Below are 13057 nucleotides of genomic sequence, written 5' to 3' on the forward strand. Positions count from 1 at the left end.
TTCCCGGTTACGAATTGTAAATAAATTCAGCAGTACTAGTGCAAAGCCTAGACATCAGATGATTTAGAAGTTTGAGATGGCACGCGCATGATACATCAGCCAATCAGAAACTTCTGTTCTCGCGCTCAGTAAGGATAAGTCCACGTGCCTTTCCATGACAACGGTCTTTTATTCTTAACAACATCATTAGTTATTCAAATTTATGACCTGGAACACGATTCTCGTTTCGAGCGACACACAGTTTTTGCTTTAAAATGTTTTAGAAGACACATGTTGCTCAAAATTTGCTCAAATGTTGCCCAAAGTGCGAAAAAGTGCTTAAGGGTGCTAAAAATGCAAAATAGTGCTCCAAACTCAAAAAAGTGCTCAAAAGGTGCTCAGCGCAATCGGGAAAGGCCTAATGAAGATATAATAATAATAATAATAATAATAATAATAATAATAATAATAATAATAATAATAATAATAATAATAATAACAAATCAGAAGAAAGACAGAAATTCCTCGTAATTTATACTTATAATAAATTCAAATAAAGTTCTCAAATTAGTATTCAAAGGAAGAAGTGGCTGATGATATCTTTCTTTAATCTTCTCTTTTAGTTAAAATTTATAGATTAGCTCCCGGGCTTAGACAGGATTAAGTCATAACAGGATTTTTTAACATATATATATATTCCGCCTCAAAGTATAATTGTAGTCCATCAAAAATCTTCTCAGCTCTTGACTTATAATCAACCATAAAGTGCTGATCATGAAGTCTTGGAAGGGCCTGTAAAGGCTAACCATATCGACTATTTTATAAGTAAACTATGTTCCCCCATTTTTACTCCTAAAACACTGCATACACACCAGAGTTTACAATTTATCATAAAGTACCGTAAACTTCCGCTATTAAGACGTCCTCCCCACTTATAAGCGCCCCTCTTTAATTATAGGCCCATCTAACTGCAAAGAAAACAATACATCCGGTTATGAGCCTCTACCGGTTAAAAAACTTCCTCTTCTTTTTACTAAAGTGAATTCAATTTGTTGGCGTGAAACCTAAAATAATTTAGCTAAACAGGTTTTCGTTCTATTAACACTTTTAGTTCGAACAGTCCGTATACGACAACTCAGAATCCTTTTGACTCGTCTAAATCGTGTTATCAAGTTGTGACCTTTGAACTAGGAACATTCAGCTGCGCATTTTTTTGGTAAGCCTAAAACTTAAGGGAAATCAAACATGGCGGCCTTCTAAACGGCAGTTCTGCATGACGTCACAAAATCGCAGCATGGTCATAACCCGTAGTACTACACCATCTAATAATAATAATAATAATAATAATAATAATAGTAATAATAATAATGAACTTTATTAAAGTCTCATGTTTTATAGCTCAGGCACAGTGCTTTACTAATTGGGGAGACTGTATCATATACATAAAACTCTAGTAATATATTTTAAATTCTAATTCTAATTTAAACTCTAAATTCTAGTTCTAATAAATAACTACCTAATAATATCTCTGAATCGTAAACTGAGTAACTCTAAAAAAGAGTAAAATGGTGAGGCGAACTAATGCTAACTCTTGCAAAGGACACAGTCGTCACGAGTCATCTATTAACGAGGCAATGTCTGTCTTTCTGACGCCTTTTTTAAAATTACTGAGTGTAGTTGCTGATATTAGCTCCCGGTTAATTTTGGACCAAAGAAGTGGCCCGAAATAACTGAGAGAGTTTTCGCCGTATTTTGTAGTGTTGAAACATTCCTGTCTGAAGTCTGCGTTTCTGAGGTTATAGTTTGTGTGACTAGTGTTAAATAGTTCAATCGGTTACTGAGCTTGACAACATGCCGTGCTTTATTTTGAACCTGAAAATGGCTATATCCTGAAGCCTCCGATTATAAACTGTTGTCACTTTTGCTCTGCTTAAGAGGTCATTGTACGATGCGGACCAGTCATTGTAGACTGTCGGCAGGCCCCTTTCGTTAATGCGCTCCAGTTTTCGCCTATCACTAGGCTTACAGAAGTGCCAAACGAGACTACAGTATGTGAAGTGTGGCATAACGGCTGTTTTATAGATTGTTAGTTTTGCTGTTGTGGGGATCAGATTCCTTAATCTAGATAACACGCCAATTCTTCTGCTTGTTTTGGTGCAAATTTGCTTAATTTGTTCCGAGAACTGTAGTACCGGTAGTTTAAACTCTTGAGCCTCCCGAATTAGTATTGAAGAATGTAGTATTGAAGAATCACTGAGTATCGATCATTAAGGATCGATATTAACGTTTTAAAGTAACGGAAGGGAGCAAAAAAAAAAAAAAAAAAAAAAGACAAGAAAAGAAAAAGAAGGAAAGAAATAACATAAAATAATAAGGGCGAGCTACAGTTCTCAATCATAATCCGTTACACAGTCGTGGAATGCAGTATTCACTTTTTCTGTCAAATGTTATAGTACGACACTTTTGACGTAACCAGCATACAATAAAGTATCAAAATATCGAAATTATACTTAGGATTTTCTTGCCCGGTTGGAAAAAGATCGTTAGTTCCTCAAAATATTCTCTTTGATTTCTTGTGAAATACGCTATATAAGGCGTTAAATAGATAGATAATCAAGTTATTGCGCTAAGTTTGTGGTTTTTAAATCATTTGTATATGTAAAAAACTATACCAAGCTAATGAGCGAACATAGTGTAAACGTGCTCTCTTGTGATGATAGTTGGAAAGCCAGAAAGTGATAGCAGATGTGTGAAGGCTTTTGAAGCATACAAGATTGCTTTACTTTGAATCGAGAGAGGGACTGATTGAAAAAAAAAAACACATTAGTTAAATTGTAAAATTGTAAAAAATGGAAATTGTAATTTGTTTACCCACGGGTCACTAAGGAGTTCATAAGAACTCGCTGAAACGTGTCCGTGCGTTCCAGATCGAATTGGAATTTGAAAGCTCATCTCCGGCCAAACAAGAGAAATTGAAATCTAAAATGTGTGGACATAAGCTAAATTTTATACTTCTATTCCTCTTAAGAAGCGTAAAAAGGTTTAAACAAAAAGTTCTATAAACATGCTTCAAATTTATCGCATTACAATGAAAACAGTTATTTTCAAATTTGTTTGATAGGTTAGCTTAAGTTGAAGTGATGTTTCTCAGACTCGACTCTGACTCCGGCTTGTCAAAAAAATGACGTTTTGACAAACTTATGTCAACAAAGTATTAGTTTTTCTTCGTTTCCTCACTTATTGTAGCCATCCATTTTTTTTAATGAAATCGTAAAAAAACGTGAAGGCATATGTTTTTTCCTTCCTCGTTTTTCTAAAACCAGAACTTTTTGGGAAAAAGACGTTTAGATACCACTATGGATTTTTATTTAGCCATTTTACCAGCTGCATGACACAAAGTAACACTTTGTTAAAGCTGATTATTGACTTGCTTTTTAGTCTAGAGACCGCCAGAACAAGAAAGTCATAGATTTTAATTACTTGTTTGAGGTTTTGGAAATATGCAAATAGATTTTATGTGCCATACAGCTTATTTATTTAAGAAGTGGGGACAAAAAGCAACAATAGTTTGGGGTTCAATCGGTTGTTCAGTAATTGACCATTTTTCTTTAAGCCATATAAGCTGCAAGAACCTCAGTAAGGTAAGTTGAGTTATTTTTTTTCCTTTGGTATACAGTGAAACCTCGATATAACAAACCTCTACATAACGAGGTCCTCGGTAAAACAAACGATTTAAGTTGTTTTGCCCCTGTAATAGTAAAATATAATATATAGATTTAGTTTGAGCCAAAAGCGACGCTCCCATTGATAAATTTATAATCTAAATCAAACAATAAACTTGTAATCCACCAAATCAGTTAACTTAAGGGCACATTCATGGGACTTTTGAGGGAAAGGCTAAGTGATTTTAGAGTGAAACATCTTTCATCGAGTTGATAGCCTTATATGTACACCCAAAAAATAGCAATCATCTTCGATCACATTCAAGAGCCATAATGGTTCTTGATCACAGTAGATTAGGCCTTAAAAAAAATTCTTAGAAAACAAATCAGGCCAAATTTTTTGCGTTTGATAAGTTTACTTTACAAAATCTTGGCAACAAATCTGTGGATGTGTAAACCAACCTTTTATACTTTTTATATACATCACATGATGTGAAACAGTACTATGAGGCGCTGTATTTGTCATACAGACCTCGGACAGAATGCAGTATTTTACAATTTTTCAAGACAAATTGCACTTAGTCAATATCTGGTACGATCAATCGTGGGCTTTTAGCGAAACCGTTCAAAAAATTTCCAAAATCTCTTATACGGCCAGCTGGCTCTCACCTATGACAAGCGCCAAATTTACAGTGGGTGTTGTGGCGTGTGTTTGAATGAACATTAATAGAGTTACGCTCCAACGTAATAAAGAATAAAGTATGTTGATTTTAGTATGTGTTGCATTTTGAGTACTCCTGCAAGCAATGTCCATGAGCGACTGAGAACAAACGGCACAGCGATTGAAATTGCAAGTTAGAATAATAACAAATCAATGAAAGAAATATAATTCAGTAAAAAAATTACAGAGACACCAATTTTCATTCACGAAGACAAGTATTAAAGTGTCTCTAAAAATCCTGAGTCTTAAGCTTAAGCTTAAGTTTATGTTTTAAGCTGGCTTCTCAGTGTTTGCTTTTTTCAAAGATGAACTCAAGGCAAGAAAATCGCTCAAAATTTCTTTAGCCAAAGTTATAACTAAACTTTCTTCGGAATGTTTCTTTCTATTTGGAGTGAGAAAAAGTTCTGTAAGCTTATATAAAACCTGATACTAGGTCAGATCATTGTCTCAAATCTTACAAACGTGCCTAAACCTGCCACATAAACTATGCTCTACTTCATGAAATTAGATGTAAAATGGAAACATCAAATACAATAATTACTCGGGCTTACCATTCGAGATGCAGCTCCTCAAAGCTATCAAGTAAGGCCAGAAGCGCTTGAGACTTTGGAACCCTTTTACCCATCAAGCATGGCGAAAAACGAAAACCATGCCATCAAAAATCGGATTTCCGACTTTGACAAGCAACGCATTTCTTATCCAAAGACCCATTTACCAAACCAGGGTCAAACCAGCCACGAATAACAGAAGGCTCTTAATAGGAGCTGTATTTCATTTTGTACATCCAGTGGATAAAGAAAGTTAAAAACATAACAAATTGACACAAAACTCAGTCAGCTTCAGCTGTCAAAGTAAACAACTTTCAAGATGCTGCATAAATTTACCGCATAAACTCTCCTGTCAAATTTTGTCCAATAAGAGCATAAAAATTTGGTAAAAAAAAAAAAAGTCTTCCCCGCCTGTATTTTTAAATAACTGGCTGAATTTTTGCGTCCGAGGTCAGTTTTAAATCAATATCTTAATAGTGCGGGGCCGTAGTGACGTAAGCACAACATATTTCATATGAATTTTTTAAAACATAAACTTGAGCCAGCGATCATTTGAAAACAAGTAACTTGTCAACGGATAACTTCAAAAAATACTCTTCCTCGATGGGTCGACACCTCAGTCCGCGATACGGTCGAATGATACTGGTCAGTGGATGCCATGTTTTGACCACTGTCATGTGATCTTAACATTGATGTGCAGCAGGAGCCCATAATTGGCTCCCAAACTAGCTAGAAAGTGTGAGAGTAGATATTGGTTTCCCTGACGTGCGGACAGACGGTCGCTCGCTCGGTATACGGTCACGTGATTCCCAAATTTTCTGGGATGGGTAAATCTGCTTAGCTGTGGGACTGCGCCCACGCGCGTGCGTGAAGCTCTGCTATGAAAAAGAACTTCGGTATAAGGAAATCTCGTCATAGCGAACAAATTTTGCCAGTGCCTTGGCCCTTCGTTATATCGCGGTTTCGTTTGAACTATTTTGCGTCGCATATTTACTGATTTTGTTACGCGGAGCTAGATTACTCAGAGAGTGAGAGGTACCGATGCGTTGTAACAAAATTGATATCTTTCAGAGTCCAGGTAGAAATAGACTACTAATGACAATAGTTAGAGTTAGCCAGCAAATAATCGTTAAATTTCAAGCATAGTGTAGCAATGGCTTCTATCTTATCATTATCATAATGATTATTATATCAATTATTAGTGGCGCCAGCTCCGTATCATATTTACTACAAAATTATACACCAAGCTTTGTTATCAGGTAGAGAGCCCGTACTCGAGACGACAGGATAGCTGCTTAACAGTTCCAAGTACCATAGGCTATATATATTGCAGCGTCTGTGCTGTTGCTCCCATGACAAATATTCCACTGTTTTTGTCTTATATTAAAAACTATGGTAAGAGTTGTTACAAATTCAGTCAGCACGGTTAAATTGCGACAACTAATTACGAAGGGGGAATGTAATAAAGTTTTTCCTGAAGGTTATTAAAAATTTCGACAGAACACATGTTAAAACTTAATGTCGCATTGCAAGCGAGGCCCCTTAGAGCGAAAGATTGTTTGGGCAACTTGTGGAATATGATATCACTATATATGCACTTTGCTGCTTATCGCCTTTTTTACAAACAAAAGGGCAAAGCTTGTTTTGCCTAATTCGCACTGACTCTTAAATCGCATAGCCGACTTGCGAAAAATGATTTAGAGTAGTGGACGAAGAGTAACTGAAGGTATAGTTTCTGCCACCGCTTGCTCCAGCATGGAAATTAAATCCGCGCCGAACTGAGACTTGTTATAAATGAATATAGCATTTCTTTTACTGTTTTGCAGGTGTTAATACAGCAAGTGAAATTGTTTTTAATCAAGAAACATTAAAAATTATTGGTAAGTCCCTAATTTGGTCATGTGATATATATTACGTTGTAGATGCCCCATTTTGACAGCTTTCAGTACAAGAGTTCCATTAACAAGATTTTGGTTTCGCTATCTTAAATAACAGATGATCTTTAGCATGAAGCTTTCTTGGCAAGTGCTCCTCGGTTCTCTCCTCACGGTTGCGCAAGCTAAATCACAGTCTTCGAAAGTATCTCTGTACGTCGGATCAATGGCTCCTCTAACTGGGCGACGTTCTTGGTGGGGTGCTGGTATCACCACAGCGATGCAAATGGCGTTTGAGTTGATAAACAACCGGTCTGATATTTTACCATATTTCGAGCTGAAACTACTAGAAAACGACACTCGGGTAAGAGTAATAGAGTACTGAATACGGCTACTAAGAGCATCAACTAAAAGGTGTTTCGATGCAGTTTTTGGAGACCATGCCGACAAAGTTCAATCGCTTTAAAAGTCATTTCATCCTTGTGCAATCGCTATAAAATTTTCACCATTGATTGACTATAAATTGAAGTTTGTCAAAATGCAGTTTTTAGTAATAAAAATCAATATCACTTTGACAAATCTACGAATTCAAATCTACGCGATCTAGACCTGCTACTGAAAAACCGACACCAGGAACTTAAAGTGTGGTGTTTACCTAATATCCTCTGTGAGAAGTAAAATATTATGTATTTTTCAATTCAAATAAAACATAAATATATATTTTAAAACCTATATTTTCAATAACAACCATAAAATATTTGATGTAAAAGTTCTAAATAACTCAGATTACTATTTAGTAGCGTCTGAATGTTGCTTAATATCATATGCCATTGCTAGGAAATTTTGGTGCATTTTCTTTCTTGCGATCCTGAAAACTAACCTGTTTTCTTACCACCTGTCTTAGCGCATATTTATCAATCCTTAAATTTAAGTTCGTCTTGACACTTCAAGGTGTTGCAATGAATCAATCTTGATGAAAGTTTCTGTCAGTACTATATACATGGTGAAGATTATGTGAAGGGGTTTTACAAAAATTCTGTCGAGCCGTTCTAGAGATACACAGAAAAGGTCAAAATTTAGAATACGTATGCACTTAGACAGGTGGTGGAACTTTCATATGATATCAAGGAGTAATCTGACGCTACGTAATAATAACTTGAGTAGTTATTTTAAACTTTTTTATTAAACATAATTGTCACGGCTTTTTGAAAACATAAGGTTGGAAATTTATTCACGTTTTATTTGGATTCAAACCATTTTTTTACTTTTCATGGAGGTTGTTTGCTAAACAAGGCTTAAATACCACACTTAAAGTTCCTGGTGTCGGCTTTTCAGTAGCAGGTCTAGATCACGCAAAATTTCGGCTTTTATCCATTTCAAAGCTTTTTTTTTCTGTTTTCATACTGGTATCGTTTTTTTTCACTCACTCTGCATGATCCCGCCGAAAGAACTAACATGAGGATACAAAAAATGCTTTCCAAATATGTCAGTTTACGGATTAGAAAATACATGCTTTGAAATTCGAAATGTGGGCTATTTTTTGGTAAGAAAAAATGGTTTGTGTGAATGAAGATTTTCATGAATTTATTCAGTTAATTTATTTTCAGTTCCAGGTTGTTTTGGGTATTAAGTTCTTCACTGGATAACCAATATCCGTGCAAAAGTGATACTTGAACGATGAAACTTCTTCTAGGCATACATTTATCAGTATTAGATAAAAATGTACAAGTCAGTCCACCTAAACTCAGCCGGAGGAGTCTAAAAATAATTATGTATAACACCAAGGCCAGAAATTCGGAACCAACAAGCGGCAATGGGTGATTTGCATTGCGTAGGGCGCTTCACACGTTTAGATCAGATTATTAGAGATTTCAAATAAATATGGTATTTGCAGTTTATTTACTGGAAAATACAATTTTGGTGTTGTCCGAGGTTGGGGCATTTGCACCCTATTTTTAAGCTCCACTGTGGGCTGGAGTTTTTGTATGAACACCTTGCCCCACCTTGGGGCATTTTTAACTTGTCCAAAACAAAATGACAAATGCCGGGGGAGGATGGGAACGCTTGGAATTGACTGAAACATTATTTTAGCAGCCAAATGTTTTTGTCAGTGAGACTGTTGCGTGAAGTCCTACGAAAGAGAACGCGGCCAGCCAATTACCGAGTGGAATATGATGAAATACGTCAACTTGCGGTCCGCCCCTAGTGGTTCCAAATTTCTGGCCATGCTTGCGGTAACTATTATGTTATCGGTTAAACAATAACGTAAATCGGACGTAACTTGTATTCAGTTCTTTCTTCTTCGTCTCTAAAAGGGAGAGACTGGTCTCGGGAACAAAATCCTTTATGATTATATCTCCAAGCAAAGACCATCACTGATTTTAGGACCTGGAAGGTCAAATGTTGCACTCTCTGTAGCAGACACTGCAAAATACTGGAAAATTATTCAGGTTAGTTATCATTTTCTTAGTATAGTGATGCTTTTCAAACCAAGGAGCTAAAAATGTGACATATCACGTCTTATTTTAACCCAAAAGGTAGATTTGAGAAGCTGAACTCTTGTCCAAAATAATAACGACTTTTCCTAGCTGGAAACATTAAATTTTTCATGAAATGCTACTATCAATAACAAACTTAGAACTTGAAATGGAAATAAAGTACTCGCTCGTCAATAGGTGTGGAGTTTTCAAAATCTTATTAATTTCTTGAGACGACGAAATCCAAGATGGCATAATCAATACGACAGACATTTAAGAAACGGTCCATATAAGAACGATAGCAACAACGGCAACCAACATGTTGGAATGCAAAAAAGGTGCTATTTTTTCTATTGTCTGTACTTACTTCTGATTGGCTTAAACAGCAAAAGTTATCAAAACTTCATAAAGCTATACATATATTTATCCTCACTTCCCAACCATCTTACACATAACAAAATCTGGTCTCAGTTTGATTAACAACGAAATCCTATGTGTGGAACATGTAAAATTGTAAACTTTTCTTGGCTATTGTTTTCAACTCTTGTGATTGGTCAAAATCTTTTAACACACAAAAATATTCTTTCAAAGTGGAGTGTAAATGCATTTTATTGCGTAAACGGCCTTCATGTAGGTTTATGCATTCTCTGTGCAAAAATGAGAACATTTCTATGTCCTTACCCGGATCATTAATTAAATAATGATGGAATCCGTAGATAATATGACGCCATTACGTCACGTCACCTCACGGCCGGCTTAACGTTTGGTATTCTAAATTCCAACTCTAGTATAACAATATAGTGGTCTTTCTTTAGAAGCCGTCTCTGACCATTGACTGAGAATGATAATGCAACTCAGCTCTCTCTCTTTTTTTTGCCTAGATATCCGCTTCTGCAGAGAGTGGTGATCTTTCTAATTCAAATAAATATCCTTATTTCTTTCGAACAATTGGTTCAATTTCTGCATCGAAATCAGCGTTTGTGGCTCTTGCAAAGATATTCCATTGGAAGAGAGTGTCAATATTATTTTTCAGCAGAGATATGTATGTGAAGGTATGAAGTACAGTTTTTATCACATCACCTTTATGCGATTGCAAGCAGTTTCAAATTCAGGTTTTATTCTTTCTGTGTTGATATTAACATCATTCTTTACATTTATTTTTTTACCGTTGATGTTCCTTCTAATTGCTTTCAACTATCAAATCATGGATCTCATCTAAGCCTTTTTTTTCCCCGTCTATAGATATTTGCAGTCGTGACTAATACATTTTAAACTGTTAGAATGTTCATACATTTCATTTCTTTCAAAATCTAAGGCTGCATCTGATTTAAAAGACCAATGTGAGCAAAACAATATCTCTGTGATGTCTTATGGGAGCTATGCAGATACAAACGATGCAGAGAACCAGCTTAAGCACATCAAGGTGATCACGAACGATGATTTCAGCTGCGTTATCCAATAGTTTCAGTTTTGGAATTAAGGAGAGCTGGACACATACGTTTCCTTAAGTATCAATCTTTCCACCCTCAAACGGCTGTTTAACTAGTCGTCATAAGGATTGCTTTGGTAGAGCAAGATAAACAAATTTGCTAAGGCGAATGCGATACAAGAAATGTGACATTATGAAGGATGGTTTGACGGAAAAATAAGACGACAGTTACAGTCCCAACAGAGGTAAAGAAAAGGGAAGCCGAAAGTCTTGAGCGCTTCGAAAGCAGAGAATAGGAATCTTAAAAGGGAGGATAAATCACATACAGCAATGGATTTTAAGCAGCGACGTTTTTGAGGGACGCACAAAAAACGGAAGCGAGCCTTTTTCTCTTTTTCATGCCTTGACGCTGCCAAGTTTGTACTGCGAAGTGTCTTTACCCTTAAAAAGACGATTTGCCAAAAAATTGTGTAAAATCACGGCTCTAGAGTGCAAAAAGTCCACTCCCGGTTGATGTGCGTCGCTCGAAACATTGCTAGTTAGACTCCCTATTGAACCGCTTTCAACTATCACGGATTATCAAATTCAAACACGGATTGGCAAACACTAGCTCATTTTAACATGTGTGAATGTAAGTGCGGCAAAGCGCAAAGGTTTTTATCAAGACTGAGGATGAGCTCTCTCTTGATTTCCCCTAAACTAAGTGTCCGGTGTTGCATATAAATGTATTTGTTTTGCTTAGAAAGTTTCCTATTTCAGCAAAGTGAAAGAAGCCTATTTGAGGGACATGATTTTAACTTATATTTGTTTCCTAACTTGTTTATAACGTATATTTTCCTTTTTACAGGATATTGATGCGAGGATTATATTCGCCTTTTTACAGAAGACAACGAGTGTGATGTGTTTGGTAATAAGCACAGGGCACAAAAGCGCATAACTCTAAAACTCACGATATTAGAGAGGTTTAACACCACTTTCACACACCAAATGGCAAATCGCAAACGCCACTTACTACGTACTATTTGCTTCCCAAATGAAATGGAAACTGGGCGTAATGCCATCCATCCAGCGAAGGCGGATATTAACCACAGTCTATAATCTAAGTCAATTCCATCAATGTCTCGTGAGCGACATGAAATAGAACAAAGTGAAGTTGAAGCATACAATCCTTAATGTATTTCACAACCATCAAAAAGAAAAAAATCATTTATATATGGATTTTCCCCCACGTTTTTAATGGACGTGAAAATCCTAAACGGCAGGCGGGAGTGAAGAACATTGAGAGGTAACAACAGTCTCAGTTATCAGTTCCAACATGTAATAATGCTGTTTTCCCGTGGTCTCTCTTTTAAAAGGTTTACAAGCACAAGTTGTATGGTAATAAGTACGGCTGGGTAGTCCACACTCCCGACGCGCCTGGATGGTGGACAAGAACATACTCTTTTCTTGACTGCACAGCTAGCCAGGTTAACGACGCAGCCGCATATACAATTCATATTGACCATCTTTATTTAAGCAAGTCCAAAGATCCAACTATATCTGGATTGGTGAGTACGATACATACAGGCGGGCTGTATTGTTTTGTTAATAGACGGTATGCACGGTATCCGCCAATTTTGCTCGCGCTTTTCAGGGGGCCAACAAGTGATAAAATGTGCCAATACCAGTAATTATTACGTAATTTATTGCTTGCCGTCACGGCATCTTATGTCGCTACCGTAACCAATATGGTCCTTAGTTTCTGTTGTTTTGAGAATATAATAATGATCTTGATATTGATAATGATCATGATCATGATACTGTTAAATACTGGAAGGAAAAAGCCATACATGGAGATGTTGGCTCGGCAGACGTCAGATGCAGCTAGAGAGGTGTCCTGGAGATGCTCAAGAATGTCTTTGTTGTTGTTGTTTGTTTTGTTTTTTAAGAAGGGAACATAGGGCTCGATCGTCGCTGCTCGCTGCTCTAGAACAAGCTTTGAGAAAAAATTCGGTCAAGCACAGCATAGATATAATATAAGACATTTGAGACACCAGTGTGCAGATTGTGTTTTGACTCCACTGAAAGAATCCACTGACCCACGAGGGTGACAGTAATACCCGTCGTGATTGGTGCACTAAGAACCACATCGAAGAATGAAAAAGCTTGGTATGGGAGGTTGGGTCTGCCTGGCATTTTTGGAAGTGCACAGTTGTCAGCCATCCGTAGTACTGATCATATCTTGCGGAAAGTGTCGAGTTGTGTCTCTTAGCAACGGGACGCTGAGAATACCCTGAAAATATCAGGGAATCAGACAGAATCACAAATACTACTGCTGCTACTACTACTACTACTACTACTACTACCACTACCACTACCACTACCACT

General features: G+C 36.6%; 1 protein-coding gene across 1 annotated transcript in view; it reads left to right on the top strand.

The window, feature by feature from the left end:
* Positions 1-6910: 6910 nt before the first annotated feature.
* LOC140929609 (gamma-aminobutyric acid type B receptor subunit 2-like) overlaps positions 6911-13057 on the top strand; it is a 14201-nt gene continuing 8054 nt past the window's right edge. Inside the window, exons 1-6 of the mRNA XM_073379364.1 lie at positions 6911-7148; positions 9100-9234; positions 10143-10313; positions 10577-10684; positions 11538-11597; positions 12046-12237. Coding sequence (XP_073235465.1) covers positions 6918-7148; positions 9100-9234; positions 10143-10313; positions 10577-10684; positions 11538-11597; positions 12046-12237 — 897 coding nt within the window. The 5' untranslated portion in view covers positions 6911-6917. The remainder of the gene's footprint in view (positions 7149-9099; positions 9235-10142; positions 10314-10576; positions 10685-11537; positions 11598-12045; positions 12238-13057) is intronic.

Source organism: Porites lutea, chromosome 1, assembly GCF_958299795.1.
Source record: "Porites lutea chromosome 1, jaPorLute2.1, whole genome shotgun sequence".
Lineage (NCBI taxonomy): Eukaryota > Metazoa > Cnidaria > Anthozoa > Scleractinia > Poritidae > Porites > Porites lutea.